We start from the raw sequence: 19,573 nt of genomic DNA, 5'->3' as shown, positions 1-19,573 counted from the left end.
TGTAGTGGTTCTAAATTTTTTCTTAGGAACAGACACTAATTGGGGAAATTCACCGAAAAAAAAAAAGAAAAAAAGAAAAAAAGAACACAAATAGTGGAAAAAGAATAATTTGGTAAAAAATAAGCTGAGTTTCAACCTTTTTTTTTGAAACCAAAGCGTTGTTTTATTATTATTTTTGGCTGCATCCTGTAAACCATGGAGAAGGCAGTATAATCTTAATGATTCAGTAACAAAAACTAGGTGGAATCTACAAGAAATGTCTGTGCGTTTGTTGACTGTGTACCAAAATGTTTTTTTCACGATGGTTTTAGTTATTGATATTCTGCATCACATTTTTTTTGCAACGATTTTAATTGCAGATTTTTAGTAGAAATAACTAACAAAAGTGAGGGACAGTTTAGTCATATTGATACTCCATGTTGGACGTTTGTAGTAGGGTGCGTTGGATATAACCAATTAAATCCATGGGCTGTACTTTTCACCAAAAGAAAACAGAAGAAAAATCAATTTTCTGTACCTATTTGCACACCACCAAATGACAATATTACGCCTCACCTTGTTACAAACCCAAATACCCAACTTATATATAGCCAAAAATTATAAAGTATGAAATTAGCGACAAAACTGCAGTTTAGCTGGTGGTAACTCAGCAAAAAATCTTTCAAACTATTATATCTACAGATTTAAAAGTTATGAATCGAATTTTAACGAGCTCTGTTAGTATCTTAAATAATATAATGTTATAATATCACAGATGCCTATGACACTTTCAAAAAAAACATTATAATACTGTCAAAAGATATTTTTTTAGCCAAAAATGGAAATTACCAACAGAAGGGGCAATTTAGTCATTTGAAGGTTTACAAATGGTTGTAGTCTATTGGTACTCAATGTTGGAGTTCTCTAGGACAGTGGGTTGGATATAACCACAATCAAATCTATGGTATGTACCTTTCACCGAAAGTAAAAAATAAATAAATAAAGGTAAAAATAAAAATCAATTGTCAGTACCTATTTGGACACCATCAAACGACACCACACCTACCCAAATGCCCAATCCATATGTAAGCAACAAAAATCACAAAGTAGGAACCTACCAACAAAAGTAAGGGGCAGTTTAGTCATTTGAGAGGGTAAAAATGGTCCTAGTCTATTGGTACTTCAGGTTGGACTTGTTTAGCATTGATAAATTTCTAGTATTCCCAGAATATCAATTCCTTCCTTCAATGTATGTGGATCCCTCCACAGCAGAGAGTTGTACTACTGAATTATTTTAGTTTCGGGTAAGATATAACTAATTAAATCAATGGTCTGTTTCTATCACCAAGAAAAAATCAATGGTCTGTACCCATTTGCATACTATTAAATGGCAATATTACACCTCACCTTGTCACAAACCCAAGTACCCAACCCACTTTGTAGGCAAAAACCATAAATGAATGAAATCAGATCTGAGGGGTATATTGGTCAAATCATTATGGTTTGGCATATCTTACACTAGGTCCCACTTTGCATAATTATGAGTCGTAGAATAAAGCCAAAAGAGTAATAGCCCAATCAGGTCTTAGGGAGAGACAGGGAGGGTAGGTCCTACTTAGATTGGATAAGCCTAGCCATCATCATCGTTAGATAAGGCCACGTGTATTTTGTTCTTTGTATGCCAGCTTGTAGTCTAGTGCTCGATCACTTGCTCTGATTTCCACCTCCCAGTGGTCCCTACCTCACCTCGCAGGATTAGGATAAGCCTCTCCAGTTCACCAACTTTTTAGTTCATTATAATATTCATTAGTCATCATTAATAGTGATTAACAAAGTTTTTATTAATTAAAAAAGAATGTGTATCTGTCACAAGTGGTATCATCTGTAATATAAATATATTTAACAATTTAAAAAGTTACATGAAGAGGATTACTTTTTCAAATTACATTTTTAAAATAAAAATCAATGTATAATTAAATATAATTATGAGAAAGATTGTTGTCAAATAAAAATGTGAATTATAAAAAAATCAACATACTACATAAGAATTATGGATAGAGTTGTAAAAACTTGTCTATTAAGTGATAATATTTAAAATAAATATAAATTGATATAGTCATAATATTATTAAAATAATGTTATTGTAAATGCTATATTAAACATTATAAATTTTTTTGAAAGTTATTTTATTTTAAAAAATAAAAAATTTAATTAAATAGATAATTAATTAATAATTATAAAATAATTTTTATATGCAATATTCTTAGAGATGAATTTTAATATTAATTGTTTACTTATGTTGATAACCATTTTTATAGTAAAATGTATTTAGAATATTTAATTTTATTATTTATTATTTTAAAATTATAAAAATAAATTATTTAATAATAAATATTTAAATTATCATCGAATATATAAATTATATAAATAATTATTCTTCAATAATAGTAAATGATATTTTTTAATTTTTATACATTCACAACTAGAAATGATTGACTATTAGAAATGCATGCTTTAATAAACATGTCAATAGTAATCCAATTAATAATAACTAGCAAGATTTTCAGAAAACATGGATGTATAAATTTAGGATATTCGAGTATATATGTATATCCACAAGAAAACTTTTGAAGCTCAAAAATTATTTGACTCCAAGTTGACGTGGAACCGAGCTGTCCTATCCGATATGCACTGCAAAACATTTTCTCTTTTAAAACCAATCATGTTGAGCCACGTGAGTACATAACAGAATTCACGTTCCCGCGGCGTCTCGTTCGTCCACCTTAGTTTTAATGTGCTTGGCCTTCACTATAAATACCCGCACAACCCAGTCCCCTTCAATTTCCAGCCACGTGTTTCTTCAGAGTTCAAATACATACAGAGAAAGAGAGAGAGATACTCATTGATCCATGGCCGGAAGAGCAATGTTCGAAATACCGGTGACCACTCGCCGGAGATCCGACAACGAGATCGTCGGATTACGTATCGGAAGAGGAGGAGCCCCCGCGGCGGTGAGTCTCACCGGTATGGTTTTCGGATTCTTAGACGACGCCGATGTTTTGCCGGAAAATACATCAAGCTCTTCGGACGGCTGTGACGATGTAGACGAAGAGGAGGAGGAAGATTCTAGCAACGTTGAAGAAAACAAGGTGTTTTGGGAAGAACAAGAACAACTGCTCCAGGTAAATATTTTAATTTTTTTCATTTGAAATTTTTTTTTTTTTGAAATTGTGGATTCCAATTTTTTATTTTTTTTAAAGGCAACGTTATGCAGAAGCAGTTCGATCGAATCGAAGATTCGTCAAGCAACGAAAGAGGCTTTAAGGGAGACGAACTCGCCGTGCAGTTGCCGGAGACCGGTGGTTTCCGGTTGCCGGAATTGCTTGCAGAGAGAAATCTGCAACCGGCTGCTGAATTTAGGCTACAATTCCGCCATTTGCAGATCAAAGTGGCAGAGCTCATCCAGTTTGCCTTCAGGTAAAACCAAAAAAGTAACCGAAATTGAGTCGCTTAAATGTCCATAATACCCCCCGACAAACTTTATTTATTTATTTGCCATTAAAACGCTGTGTTTTATTGTTTATTTTTCAGGACAACATAGCTATCTGGAAGTGGTAGAGAAATCGAGTAGTAATAAAAAAGAAGTGAGGGTTGTGATCGAGCTGAATTTCCGAGCCGAATTCGAGATGGCTCGAGCCAGCGACGAATACAATCGGCTAATTAGCCGATTACCGGAAGTGTTCGTCGGCAAAGCAGAGAGATTGAGAACTCTGATAAAGATTCTTTGTGCAGCTGCGAAAACTTGCATGAAGGAGAAGAAAATGCATTTGGGACCATGGAGAAAGCATAAATACATGCAAGCCAAATGGCTTGGAAGCTGCGAGCGATCGGCTCCTGCTCCGTTGCCTGTCAGGGATAGCCACCGTCCCATTAAGCCTAGAGCTTCCATGTTGACTTTTGACTTGTTGGAGACTTTGCCCGGTTTGCATTGCACCGCTGTGGAAGTTGTGTGATTTTGCCCCTTTTTTTTTTTTTTTTTTTTTGGGTTCTTTTTTGTTAATCTGAAAATGAGTGATTAGAATAGGGAAAGTTTTGTCCTCGGTTTTCGGGATTAGGAATTGTAAAATATGGGTTATTTTCTTTTTCTTTTTTTTTTTTTTTTTTTTTAATATAAATTGAGATAAAATATAAGGTTGGATTGAGCTTTTGACGTGATTGGTGGAAGGATGAATGAATTAAGAAATGAAAACCAAAATATTAACAATAGAAAGAAAACTATTTTAAAAAAAAGAATAAGGATTTGTTTTTTTTTTTTCTTTTTTTTTTTTTGGGGGGTAACAAAGAACAATGGCTTAAAATGGTAATTCCAATTTATTATTTCAAAGGATTTTTTTTTTTTTTAGGTATCTGTAAATTAATTGGTCTTAAAAAACAAAAAGAAATTCCAAGAAAAGAAAAACTAAAGGATCTAAATTTATTATTTCTTCACATAATAATTCATTATTTTGTGTAGTCTAAAAGTTCATTAATGTAATATTTCATCAAAGGGACTGGTCCCATAAATGTTTTTTGATATATAATATAAATTTTTTTAACTAATTTAAAATAACAGTTCCACATTTTATCTCTTTAAAATTCTTAAATATTATATTCATATACAAATATTATTTATTGTTGATTTAATTTATTTATTAGTGCTAAAATGACTTTCTAAAAATCAATCTTCCTCTCTTTTATTTGTTTTTTAATATCTAATCTTATTATATAAATATTTTCTTTTCATCTCACCAAGGAAAAAAATAATTATATGTATAAAGAAGAGTTTATGGCTTCAATGATCTGTGGCAGCAATATATATAAGAAGAAGTGTTTTTTGTCAAATACAAGTAATATAAAAAAAAAAAAAAAGAAGGTAATATAAGAAGTAAATTATATGTTTTCTCTCTCGCTCTCTCTCTCTCTCTCTCTCTCTATATATATATATATGGAAAATAAAAGTACTACAGATAAGAAGAAAATACTAATACAAAATACTAAATATATATAGATATATATGTTCTTCTATTACAACATTATATATATGTTCTTTTGTTGATCTTGTAAAGCATTTTTCAATTTTATTATTTAATCATTTAGTATATTGTAGAGAGGTTTTAAGATATAAAAGCATTTTCAATAATGAATATATATTGCAATTTATGTGATTAGAAATTAATATCATTTACATTTAGATAGTATAATTGTATAGTTAATTTTAAACATAATCTCCAATTGTAATACACAAAAAGCTATTAGTATGACTGTTAATTAATTATAAATATTTTTTTTAAATATTTTTTTTATTTGAAAAAAAAATATTATTTTTTTTAAAATTTACTTTTAAAGAAATTTCATAATGTCTAACAAAGTTTCTAAAAATAGAGAGTCATTTTGACAGTATATATATCTTTTCCTTGCCACATCAATTTGACAAAATATTTAGAGAAATCCATTAAAGAGAGTCATTTTGACAGTATATATATCTTTTCCTTGCCACATCTAACTTGACAAAATATTTAGAGAAATCCATTAAAGAGTTTTTTTTTTTAATGATTATCTATTTTTCTAACATATTAAAAAAAAAACTTAATAATAAACAAAATTATTGGAAATATTCTAAGGATCTATTTCAAAAAAAAAAAAATATATATATATATATATATATATAGAGTAAAAAGGAAAAAAAAAATTTGAAAGGGTTGGAGATTGAAGAGAGAGAAAGATAATTGAGATTGAAGAAGGGAAAAAAATATTTTGGAAGCAAATAAATAATTTAGATAAAACACAAATGGTGTTTGAATATGAGATATTTGATGATTTTTTTAAAAGATAAGAGTGCCAACCCAAATCAAAACATCATACAACAAACGTCACAGCCCAAATCGCAAGGTCCATTACAATAAGCCCAAAGCTATAAAGGCCCCACAAAGTCTCCAAAAATTGTCAAAAACAATATTTTTTTGCACTGTTCATTCCTATCCATCACTTGTAGTTTATTTATTGTTCTTTTATTATCTGATCTAATAACCATAGGGCTCACTATAAATATTATTTATTGAAAAAAGGGGACAACCCTTTCTGATCATTTTGGCAACACCAAACAATATCGGAAATCTTTAATATTTAGTTTTCATACTTCCATGGTATTAGAGCCACACAAAACCTATTCTATGGCTTATCATAAAGCTCCTTAATATCAAGAAACTCTGAATGCCCCACTCCTTTTCCGGTGTATTCAACTATACTCTACTATTAAAGCTTGACTGAACCAATTATATCTTGTGGCGGTCTTAAATCATGACATTCTAGCCATCCATGGTCATGGACTTGAGGGGTTTATTTTAGGCACCAAGGAGCGTCCTCCCTCCCTATGTTGAAGAAGCAAATGAAGGTTCACCAGTAAAAACTATCAACCTGGATTATCTTGCTTAGGGAAAACAAGACAACTTCAGTTAGATTGGCTTCTCTCTTCTACAACCCAAAGTGTTCTTTGTCATGTTATTGGACATACAACTTCACAAGTTGTGTAGAGAGCTTTGGAAAAAAATTTCTCATCTCAATCACGAGCTGGTATCATGTAACTTCATACGAAACTATAAAGCACTAGAAAAGGAACAACAAAACATGGCTAATTATCTACTGAGGATGAAAAACATTGCAGATACTCGCTCCACCATCAACCATCCTGTCTCAAAGAAGGGTTTGATTCTTTATGTTCTTTATGGACTCACTGTGGAGTATGACTTAGTGGCTATCAATCTTACATCCAAGCAAGATGTAATTAGCTTTGAAGAAGTTCAATTTCACCGAATACAAAGACAAAGCGAAACCAGCTGTTGGTAATGGTCAAGGTATGAGAACAACTGAAATTGGCCAAACCTCCATTTCTTCTCATTCTAAACGACTATTGCATTTTAAAAATGTTTTGATTGTGCTTGAAATTTCAAAACAAAAAGTTGTTTAGTGCTGCAAAGTTCACTTCTGATAATAGTATATCTATGCAATTTAATGCATCCTCTTGTGTTATGAAGGACAACCATTCGGGGAAGCCTCTATTGAAAGGAAGACTCTATAAAAGGCTCTACAAGCTATGCAACTAAGATCATGAATCATCTAAAGTTTCAAAAACTCTACTACTTTTGCAAATTTATGTTCCAAGAAGTCTAGCAATACTAGACAGCTAAGTAAACCAATTGATGTAAATGTTTTTCATAGCCATTTAGGACATCTTTCACTATCTGTTTTATAGAAAGTAGCTAAGTTAAATAAATTGAATATTTCTCCCATATCAAATGTTGTTTTCTGTTCATCTTGTGAGTTTTGTATTTAAAAAAAAAAAAAAAAAAAAAAAAGAACAAGGAAACTTCCTTCTCAAAATTCACTTCTTGTCTTTAAAACTAATAGAATTGGTCCACATAGATGTGCAGGGGACTTGCACCAATTCCATCAAAAGATGGCTTTAGGTATTACATGCATTTCATTGATGAATATACGCAGTATACTTGGATTTTTCCACTCTGATTGAAACCTAAATCACAAAAATTTTCATTAAGTTCAAGAAATTAGCTGAGAATTTAATAGGTCATAGCATAAAAAAGAACTTCAATCTTAGTGAGGAGGGGGATATCGACCTATTACCCAAATTCTTCAACAAATATGGCATTCAATTTCACAATCTTTACCTTTACGTTCATGAACAAAATGGTAGACCTGAGTGGAAACATCACCATATTACTGAAATGGGTCTATACTTGCTAGCACATGCTTTTCTCCCTTTATCATTTTGGTGGAAAGTATTGTATACAGCTGTTTTTCTTATCATTTTGGTGGAAAGTATTGTATACAGCTGTTTTTCTTATGAACAGACTACCTACACCAACGATCCAAAACCATTCTCCAATTCAGATGTTAATCAAACCAAAACTAATTTATCATTACCTCAAAGCTTTTGGCTGTGCTTGCTACCCACATACTTGTCCATACAGCCCATCCAGATTCAATTTTCACACTGAAAAATGTTTATTTTTACGATATAGTAATCTACATAAGGGATATAAGTGCTTCAAAACTGTTTATTACTCCACATGTCACCTATAATGAAAAAAAGTACAAATACGTGTCTTTGTTCTCAAAATCCATGAGTCTTAAACACAGTAGACCACTTATATCAAATACCATTAACATCTTTCTAGTTTTCCAATCTCACAAAGTTCTTCAAATGGTTCTCATGATCTGATATCACAACCTATGATTCCTTATGTGCAGTCTCCTTCACCATTAGATGTTTCACTAGCAGAGTCCATTCAGAACCCAAAATCCATTCTATCCAACACGGATTCACCACCAGAAATACATTTAGAGGTGAATTTGCCTTGTGACGCCCCGGTCTTCGCACACCTCATGATAACAAGATCAAAAATTGGATCTGCGAAGGCAGAGGTTTATCATGGCGAACAAGTGTATTTTTTAGGATCAATAAGAGAGTATATGGATCAACTGAACATTGTAAGGTGACTGGTGGCTAAGGGTTTTCATAAAACATCTGGCCTTGACTTCACCAACATCTTCAATGCATTAATAAAAGCTTCAACAATTCGACTAGTGCTCTCTCTTGCGATCACTCATATAGTGGGCCAATTCTTTAACTCGTATAAATAATGCATTCCTAAATGGTTCTTTAACTTAACCAACTTTTATGCAACAACTAAAGGGATTCATCATCCTCTTTTTCCTCATCATGTGTGCTTGCTCAATGAAGCTTTGTATGGTCTTCATTAGGCGCCATGAGCATGGTATGATAAGCTCAGACACTTTTTCTACTATAGGGTTTTAAAAACCCTCAAGCGGACACCTCTTTGTTCTTTTTCCAAACATAACAGGGGATCATATTTGCTACTATTAGTATATGTAGATGACATATTACTGTTGTATTTTGGGCCTAAGTTTGAATGATTTGTAAATGGGATTTTGGGCCTTTAATTTTGTTTTGTACCCTACGGTTGATGGAGAAAATAGTATTTTGTTTTAATAAATAATTTAAATATATTTTGAAAATAGTGGGAGAGAGCTTTGTGGGAAAACAACTCTTTGATGAGAGTTTGAAGCATACATGTATTTTAAAATGTCCTGTGCAGTTTTAAGTTTTTTCAGAAAAAATACTGAGAAAAAGCTTTTAGAAAAAATACGTGAAAAACCTCAAAGAGAAAAGCAGTGATGGTGGTAAAGTAAAAGTACATAGATAGTTTGAAGAGGAAAGCTTCGGAGGTTTTAGATCTGAAAGCTTTTGCAGCCATTGTATCCTGGGAGACGTTCGTTACAAAACTCCTGCACCGGTGGACGAAAACATCTTAAAGACACTGTGGTACCACACAGGCCTCGGTCAATTTTATAGAAAGCAGGTCAATTACAAAGACCTACAAGTTCTAATATGTTTTAATTATTTTTATGTAATTTTATTTATTTTTGTATTAATTTTTCCACATGTATTTACATACATATATTCATACATCTTTTTCAACAATCTTAAGACGTTTTCCTGATTTTTATATATGTATATATATGTGGAGCTCTAATTTATTTATTATGTTAATTGATTATTGTGTATATATTGCATATATATGTTTTTATATATATATATTGAATATGTGCTTCACTGTGTGTTTCACGGTTGAAAAAAAGAAAAAATTTCTGTATACCCGTACAATGTATTTTGATTGTGCATTAAGATAATATTTTTTTAATCAAAATTTTGTTTTACCCAATCAGATTGTGTACAGGTTTTTATTTGTTGTATATGTGGAGTTATGATCTTGTATATGTTTTAATTTTTAATCTTGTTTATTTCGGTTAAATAAAAAAAAAATCATCAAACTCGTGAGGTTTATAAATTTTTGGGCATTCATTAAACTTTTTGTTTCAAATCAAATTTTTTCCAAAATTTAATTGCCCATGAATTTCTAAACCTTTTGGTGTGTTTTTGGCAGTTTTTTGATCACTGGAATAGTGAAAAAGAGGTGGAAAATTGAATCGAGCCTAGAAAACCCGTTTACCAGGAAAACGGGTCAAGAAAATTCGGCTGGAGGTTGAAGACGGGTCGGAAAAAAGGTTTGGGTAAGTCTTTGGGTCAGTGGGCCTGAATTTTAAATAATGTTGGGCCTGGCCTAGTTTCAAAGCAAAGCCCGTAATTAGAACAGGCTACTTTCAGCCTAAGGTTCAGGCTCGATTCTGACCCAGGCCCAAGAGAAACGGTTTAATTGTAAATGGGCTCGCCACATATCGCGATGAGAGAGTGCCACGTGGTGTGACACAACACTGACAAATGACGCACAGCGGTAAGGCAACATGGCGTACCGTGGTGAGGCCACATGTCGCACAATCATGAGGTCACGTGTCGACCTGTTATAGGTCACACATGTTAATCTCTACGAAGAGCCACATGTCGTTTTCAAGATATGCCACGTGTTGACCTGGTACAGGTAACACATGTCGGTTTTTCACGATGACAAGTGTTCGACAACATTGTGAAATGGCATGCCACGTGTGCGAGAAACGGTCTAATTGTAAATGGGCTCGCCACATGTTGCGATAAGAGAGTGCCACATGGTGTGACACAACGCTGACAAATGACGCACAGTGGCAAGGCAACATGGCGTACCATGGTGAGGCCACGTGTCGTATAATCATGAGGTCACATGTCGACTTGTTACAGGTAACACATGTTAATCTCTACGAAGAGCCACATGTCGTTTTCAAGATATGCCACGTGTCGATCTGGTACAGGTAACACATGTCGGTCTCTGATGATGACAAGTGTTTGACAACATTGTGAAATGGCATGCCACATGTGCGAGCCACGTCAGCACTCTTTGCCACGTGGCATGTTGCCACGTCAGAGCAATGGTGATGTGGCATCTTACCACGTTAGCGCGGTGATGATGCGGTAGTTGCCATGTCAATATTGTGATGATGTGGCATGGTGCCACATCATCGATATTATGACGTGGTTGTGTGCCACGTCAACCGAGCGATGACATGGCAAGTTGGCATGTCAACCGAGCGATGACATGGCACCTACCATGTCAGCACAGTAACACATGGCAATGAACCGTATCGGTGAATATGACATGGGAATAATATTTTTTGGGTGTATATAGTAATTTTTGTAATGTATACATAAACCCTAAAAATCACATTTTTGTGTGTTTTTCTTTTGGAAATTTCTTATAATTAGTTTGTTGGGATATAAAATAATAAATAATTGATTTCTGTTTTGTGATGTTATAAAAATGGCAAGTGAAGACAATAGGATTGTGCCTATTCAAACTTCTGAGATTCAGATGCCTCCTTCTGCTAGTCATGCAGAGAAACATGAGAAGTTTAATGGAGCAAATTTCAAGAGGTGGCAGCAGAAGATGCTATTTTACTTGACCACCCTGGGACCTTTGAAGTACTTGACTAAAGTTTGTTCCATTAATGAAGAAAGTGATAGGGAGACACTCATGGCGGTGGATGAATGGAATAATTTCGATTACTTATGTCAGAATTATATCCTGAATGGCCTTTCTGATGCCCTACACGAAGTATACTGTGGCACGAATTCAATTAAGAAGCTGTGGAAAATACTGGCACGGAAGCACAAGATTGAGAATGCTGGGTCCGGAAAGTTTATTAAAGACAGATTCTCAGACTACATGATGGTGAATATGAAGCCATTAATGAATCAAGTACATGAGTTGCAAGTGCTGATTCAGGAAATGCTTGCTGAAGGGATGATTATGAATGAAGCCTTATAAGTGGTTTGTATGAATAAGAAGCTACCTCCAAGTTGGACTGACTTGAGGAATTATGTGAAGCACAAAAGAAAGGAGATGGATATCGGAGCTCTTATTAGCAAGCTTCGCATTGAAGATGACAACAGGAAGTCTGATAAAAAAGCTTCAAAGGCCATGCAGAAGGCCAATGTTGTGGAGCATGGTCAAAGCTCCAAGAATAAGAAGAAAACTGGAAAAGCTTCTAAGTTGGGACTAAAAGGAGGAATCTCCAAAAAGGCCAAGTTTCAAGGCAGGTACTTTAACTATGACAAGATAGGTCACAGAGCTATGGAATGCAGGTTGCCAAAGAGAAAGAGGAACCAGGCACAGGTAATGAAGGACATCACTTGAGAGGTTGATGATAGGGGTGGGCTCGGTGCGGTTTGGTTCGGTTTTATAGATTTTTTTAAACCGAACCGACCAATTCGGTTTGGATTGGATACGAAACCAAACCAAACCGACCACCATGTTCAACCCGAACCGAACCAAACCGATGATCATTGGTCGGTTTGGGTTGGGTTAACGGTTTAGGTCGGTTTGGATCTCGGCCCAAATTTTTTATTTATACTATTTTGAGATAAAAATTGTACAAATTGGATTCAAAATTGTATAAAGTTTTTTAAGGCTTTTTTAATTATCAATCTTCAATCATATTCATGCATTATATTTTGAATTAAGCATTTTTTTCAAGCTATTATCTAAATTAAATAATATCTAAATTAAATAATTTTAATATACATTCAACTAGCAAAAATACCAAATAAACTAACTATTAACTACAATACAACATGAAACCATACAACTACAATACAAGTAAGATAATACAAAATAAAACCATATAACTATAATATAAGTCTACAACTACAACCTAATTATACAAATACATCATACACCAACAAATAAATTCTATAACAAATCTACAACCATTATTAATTATAAAATAGAATACAATCCATATTTGAAATCTTAAATTTTAAAATGAACTTATAATTAAATAAACTAACAATCCATAAAAATAAAAATTATTTTAAAAAGTCTTCTTCCACACTCTTCAATCCCATTCTCACAATAAATAAAATAATAGTTTTATTTTATAATTATATACTATATTTATATATAAAAGTAAAATAAAATGTTAGTTTAATTGATGATCGGTTTGGTGCGGGTTGGGTTGGATAAATTTTATCCAACCTACAACCCGAACCGACCATTTCGGTTTTTTTTTTTATGTATTTAACCGAACCAAACCGATTAATAAATTAAAACCAACCCAAACCAAACCAAATATGTCGGTTTGGTCGGTTTGATCGGTCCGGTTCGGTTTTTGCCCACCCCTAGTTGATGATATTGACCTTAGTGCTGTGATATTTGAGGTGAACTTGTTGGGATCCAATCCTAGAGAGTGGTGGGTAGATACTGGTGCGACCCGTCATGTGTGTTCAGATAGGAGTATGTTCACTTCCTTCAAACCAAAGAAGAATTGGGAGAAGTTATTCATGGAGAACTCCGCAACCTCAGAAATCCAAGGTGAGGGCAAAGTAATCCTCGGGAAAAAAGCTGACTCTGAATAATGTACTGTATATTCCAGACATTCGCAAGAATCTGGTAACTGGATCGCTGCTGAGCAAACATGGTTTTTGCTTAGTGTTTGAGTCAGATAAGGTTATTTTGTCCAAATTTGGGATTTTGTAGAAAGGGCTATGTAGTTAATGGTTTATTTAAACTCAATATAATGACTGTAAAGCCAAAAGAAATGAATAAAGCTAGTACTTCTTCTGTTTACTTGTTTGAGTCTTCCATTTTGTGGCATGATGGACTAGGACATGTTAATTTTAATTTTCTGCGGAGGTTAATTAACTTAAATCATAATCCCATGTTTGAAATTGATTGCAGTCATAAGTGTAAAACTTGTGTGGAAGCAAAATCAACGAGGTCATCATATCAAACAATTGATAGAAATAATGAACCTTTGGATTTAATACATAGTGATGTATGTGATTTAAAATTCGCACCGACTAGAGGTGGTAACAAGTATTTTATCACCTTTATTGATGATAGCACGAAATATTGCTATGTATACTTGCTAAAGAGCAAGGATGAGGCTATAGAGAAATTTATTCTCTATAAAACGGAGGTTGAGAATCAACTTAACAAAAATATTAAAATGATCCTGGTGGAGAGTATGTGACTCCATTTGAAGAGTATTGTGCTCAACAAGGTATAATACATGAAGTTACTCCATCATATTTGCCACAATCAAATGATGTGGCTGAACAGAAAAATAGAACTTCAAAAGAAATGATGAATTCAATGATGATAAGTTCTGGAGTATCTCAGAACTTGTGGGGGGAAGCCATTTTATCGGCGAACGACCTTTTAAATAAGGTGCTCTAGAAAAATCAGGTAAAGATACCCTATGAGTTATGGAAAGGAAGACAACTTTCCTATAAATATTTATGAGTGTGGGGGTGTCTAGCCAAATTAGTGGTACCTACACCTAAGAAGGTGAAGATAGGTCTCAAAACTTTTGATTGCACCTTTATAGGATATGTACAGAATAGTAGTGCATATCGGTTCCTCGTGTATAGGTCAGAAATTTCTGATATACACAGGAACTTAATAATGGAATCGAGAAATGCATCATTTTTTAAACACATTTTTTCGTATAAAGTGGAAGAAGGACCAAGTTCGTCTAAACGAACTTACGATGCTATCAGTGATAATAATAATGATAGTGATCAAGAGCAAGAGAATGAAGATGAGACTGAGGATGAGATTAGACATAGCAAAAGAGTAAGAACCGAAAAATCTTAGGGTCCGGATTTTCTTACTTATATGCTAGAAAGTGAATCTCAAAGCTTCCAAGAAGTTATAAATTCTCTTGAAGGGAATTTACAGAAAGAAGCTATAAAAAGTGAACTTGATTCCATCTTGCAGAATCACACTTGGAAATTAGTAGATCTTCCTCCAGATTGTAAACCTTTGGACTATAAATGAATCTTTAAAAGGAAGATGAAAGCAGATGGAACAATAGATAAATATAAGGCAATGCTTGTAATTAAGGGATACAAGCTAAAAACCCTTAATTATTTTGACACTTATTCTCCAATAACGAGAATAAATTCCATAAGTATGGTACTAATGGTCGCTGCTTTATGGGATCTTGAAATGCATCAAATGGATGTGAAAATAACCTTTCTGAATAGAGATCTAGATGAAGAGATCTACATGAAGCAACCTGAGGATTTCACCACTCCAGGACAAGAAAAGAAAGTCTGTAGATTGGTAAAATCTTTTATATGGACTTAAACAAACTCCAAAGCAATGACATCAAAAATTTAATAATGCCATGCTAAAAGATGGATTTAAATTAAATGAATGTGACAAATGTATACTCATAGTAGGCAGTGACGACAATATGGTCCGAACTACAAAAATCACGTTAAATTCCAAATTTGACATGAAAGATATGGGGCTTGCTGATGTGATTTTAGATATAAAAATCACAAGGACTTCGAGTGGAATCATTCTTAGTCAAACTCATTATGTAGATAAAATACTGGCTAAATTTAGTAATAATGATACTAGTATAGGCAGAACACCCATAGATTTGAGTTTAGACTTATCCAAAAATAAAGAGGAAAGTGTATCTCAAGTGGAATATGCTAGGGTGATTAGAAGTCTGATATACTTGATGAATTGCATCATACCAGACTTAGCCTACGCTATAAGTAGATTGAGTAGATACACGAATAATCCAAATGATGATCATTGGAAAGGAATCATTAGAGTACTAAGGCACTTACGATATACTCATGAATATGGACTGCATTATACAAGATATCCTACTATATTAGAAGGATACAGTGATGCAAATTGGATATCAGATAGAAAGGACTCAAAATCTACTAGTGGCTATGTGTTCACATTAATGGGTGCAGCCGTAATGTGGAAGTCCGCAAAACAAACTATGATAGCTCAATCCATGATGGAATCTGAGTTTATCGCATTAGATAAATGTGGTGAAGAGGCAGAATATTATTGCCTAAATCTATGCCAGCAATTTTTAGAGGATATTCCTAAGTGGCCTAAATCTGTGCCAGCAATAAATTTACATTGTCATAGTCAATCTGCGATTGGCAGGGCACAGAATATTATGTATAATGGAAAGTCTAAATACATTCGTCGTAGACACAATTCCATCAGACAGTTAATCTCAACTAGAGTTATCTCAATAGACTATGTAAAGTCAAAAGATAACATTGTGGATCCGCTAACCAAAGGTTTAAATAGAGAATTAGTTGAGAAGTCGTCGAGAGGAATGGGATTGAAGCCCGTGAATAAAGTCAGTACGATAGAAACCCAACCTAGTTGACTAGAGATCCCAAGATCTAGGTTCAATGGGATAACGCAATTGTAAAAACTGGTATGGATCACTGTGGGGGTTAATCCTTTGCCCATTCCTATGATGAAACAGAGATAGAAAAAGGCTAAGCATAAAGTATGCTTTTAAATGATTCTAAGTGTGCGTGGTAATCTATGCATAGTTATGCTTATTACATTGGACATAGGAATCACCTATGTGAGAGAGAAGAGTGGCTGCATCAAAGGAGAATTGTTAAGGGGGCAATTCTTTAGAAATTCTCGCAGAACCAAGAAGGTGTTCAGGCCCAAAATGAACACAACAATGAGAATTGAAGTGTACCAAAAAAGAATCATGAGTGAGCTATGTTGTCATTTACACAAATGAGCTATGCAGGTTCCAACTGCAAAGCTTTACCACTAGAGTCATGTTTTGTTTTAAAAGTCAAATCATTCATGTGGGGGATTGTTGTATTTTGGGCCTAAGTTTGAATAATTTGAAATGGGCTTTTGGGCCTTTAATTTTATTTTGTACCCTACGGTTGATGGAGAAAATAGTGTTTTGTTTTAATCAATAATTTAAATATATTTTGAAAATAGTGGGGGAGAGATTTACGGGAAAACAACTTTTTGGTGAGAGTTTGAAGCATACATGTATTTTAAAAAGTTCTTTTTCAGTTTTAAGTTTTTTTCAAAAAAAATACTGAGAAAACGCTATCAGAAAAAATACGTGAAAAATCTTAGAAAGAAAAACAGTGATGATCGTAAAGTAAAGATACGCAGATAGTTCGAAGAGGAAAGCTTCGGAGGTGCTAGATCTGAAAGTTTTTGCAGCTGTTGTATTCTGGGAGACGTTCATCACAAAACTCCTGCACCGGTGGACAAAAACATCTTAAGGATATTGTGGTACCACACAGGTCTCGGTCAATTTTACAGAAAGCATATCAATTACAAAGACCTATAGGTTCTAATATGTTTTAATTATTTTTATGTAATTCTATTTATTTTTGTATTAATTTTTCCACATGTATTTACATATATATATATATATATATTCGTACATCTTTTTCAACAATTACTCACTGGAAACTCTATACCCACTCTTCACCAACTTTAATTTGATCTAAATTCAACCTTTGCTTTGAAGCAACTTGAATCTTTAAATTACTTCTTTAGCATACAAGCCAACCACAAACCTTCTGATATATATCCTGTTATAGTTTTAGGCCAAAACCTTTTGTGAATGATTTTTGGGCCTTAAAAGTTTTGGGACTGTGATGTATTTTGCTAACAGTTGTATTTCGTGAGATTTGTTTAAAATAAAAAAATAAATATTATTTTTGAAATAGGAGTGTTGAGAGTTTCAAGGAAACAAAAACTTTGGGTTGAGAGGTTTAAGCACACATTGTTTTTCAACGTTCCTTTCAGTTTTACAATTTTTTTTTTCCAGAAACTAAAAAGAAAATTGGGTTTTGAGAAATATGTGAAACACCAGAGAGAAAAAATCGTGACTTTGGTAAAGTAAAAGTATACTGATAGTTCGAAGAGAAAAGCTTCGGAGGTATTGGATCTGAAAGCTTTTGCAGCCGTTGTATCCTGAGAGATGTTCGTCACAAAACTCCTGTACCGGTGGACGAAAATATTTTAAAAACACTGTGATACCACATAAATCTCGGTCAATTTTACAGAAAATAAATAAATTACAAAGACTTATATATTATAATAATGTTTTAATTATTTTTATATAATTTTATTTATTTTGTATTAAATTTTTTCACATGTATTTACATATATATATATATATATATATATATATATATATATATATATATATATATATTCACATATTTTTCCAACATATCCATCTCAAACTAATTATGCCAACTATTATCTTGCAAAAAAATGGTATTCTCCAAAAGTTGTTCCGCGTTAATAATTGTCTCTACTTTTCTCTCCAAAAAAGAAAGTATTCCACTCGAAGACCCTACACTATATTGGAGCATAGTTGGCACTTTAAGTACCTAACACTCAAGGCCTGAGATATCATTCATCGTAAATAGTCTTAGTCAATACCTTTAAAATTCTCTTGTCTCTTGCTAGCAGGCTTTCAAATGCCTAGTTTGCTACATACGAGGTCCCTTACATTTAGGCCTCCACTTCAGGCCTACCACCTCTCTTAAGCATATAGCTTTCTCTAATGTCGAGTGGGGAGCCAATCCCAATGATCATCGATCCACCAATGAGTGTGCCACATACATGGGCTGCAACTTAATTTCATGGAGTGTAAAGAAACAAAAAGCCATTGTCAAATCAAGTACTAAAAGTGAGTATCATGCCTGAGCTATAGCAACTTCAAAACTTGCTTGGTTGTAGCATCTATGTCGAGAGATTTAACATTTCTCAGACCAGATGTCCTATTCTATGGTGTGAGAATCTTAGCACTATCTCTTTAGCTATGGAATTTTGTCTTTTATGCACGCACTAAATATATAAAATTAGGTCATCACTTTTGTTAGTGACAAGTTAAGGAGCTAAAAGTTAGGTACGTACCTACTCAAGACTAAATTACCTAACATATTTAAAAAACCCTCACACCCATCATGTTTTCAATATTTATAGGTGAAGTTAAATGTGGATACATCCCCTTTTAGTTTGAAAGGGAGTAATAAGACTAAAAGTGATTAACCAAATAAAAAAACAAAGAACAAAAGCCCAAGCCCAAAGCCCAAAGCCCCAAATGAAAGGTCTATTACAAAAAGACCAAAGCTATAAAGGCCTCATAAAGTCTTCAAAAACTATCCAACAAATTAGCAAGATATTCACACGTTTATTCACATCCACATGCGAGACACCAATACTCTATTTACTATTCTTTTATTATCTGATGCAATAACCTTAGGGTTTTATTGTATGTATTATTTATTAGAAAGAGAAGACAACCCTCTCTGATCATTTTGGCAACGTCGCAAACATTGTCTGAAACCTTTATTCTCTAGTTTTCAAACTTACAAATATAAATCATTAGATTAGATAAATTGAAGGACGCATAATATTTGTTAAATATCTTTGTTAAAAAGTTTTGTATGGGGAACTTAAATTTTGATTAATTGCTATCATTGTAATTGGTTCATTATTAACTTATACTATAATTTTAATTGTTTTATATACAAAATTATTTGTTTTTAATAAGATAATCTATAGTTTTTATAACTTTTTTTTTTTTCCCAAAGTTTCGATCGATATTCTCAAAATAATCTTGGATTGTTAAAACGTATTCTCAAAATATGGTTAACTACAGCCGTGAAAAATGGTTAGTAGGAGTGTAACATAGTAAGCATATGGTTAATATACCATCTAGTCCAACTTAGTGGAAGTTCGTATGG

General features: G+C 33.2%; 1 protein-coding gene across 1 annotated transcript; it reads left to right on the top strand.

The window, feature by feature from the left end:
* Nucleotides 1-2,729: 2,729 nt before the first annotated feature.
* On the top strand, nucleotides 2,730-4,189 carry LOC125421720 (uncharacterized). Its single transcript, XM_048471113.2, has 3 exons — nucleotides 2,730-3,161; nucleotides 3,240-3,456; nucleotides 3,571-4,189. Exons 1-3 carry the CDS (start codon nucleotides 2,889-2,891, stop codon nucleotides 3,990-3,992), a joined length of 912 nt encoding a protein of 303 aa, XP_048327070.2. The 5' UTR covers nucleotides 2,730-2,888; the 3' UTR covers nucleotides 3,993-4,189.
* Nucleotides 4,190-19,573: the final 15,384 nt, after the last annotated feature.

Source organism: Ziziphus jujuba, chromosome 4 (genome assembly GCF_031755915.1).
Source record: "Ziziphus jujuba cultivar Dongzao chromosome 4, ASM3175591v1".
Classification (NCBI taxonomy): Eukaryota; Viridiplantae; Streptophyta; class Magnoliopsida; order Rosales; family Rhamnaceae; genus Ziziphus; species Ziziphus jujuba.
The sequence above is the reverse complement of the archived record's forward strand: the minus strand, read 5'-3'. Positions and strand labels throughout refer to the sequence as shown.

Excerpts from the sequence above, each read along its gene's own strand:
- LOC125421720 (XM_048471113.2), top strand. The coding sequence starts at position 2,889 with ATGGCCGGAAGAGCAATGTTCGAAATACCGGTGACCACTCGCCGGAGA. Across the intron at positions 3,162-3,239 it reads AACAAGAACAACTGCTCCAG|GCAACGTTATGCAGAAGCAG; the intron begins GTAAATATTTTA and ends TTTTTTTTAAAG. Across the intron at positions 3,457-3,570 it reads CTCATCCAGTTTGCCTTCAG|GACAACATAGCTATCTGGAA; the intron begins GTAAAACCAAAA and ends TTTATTTTTCAG.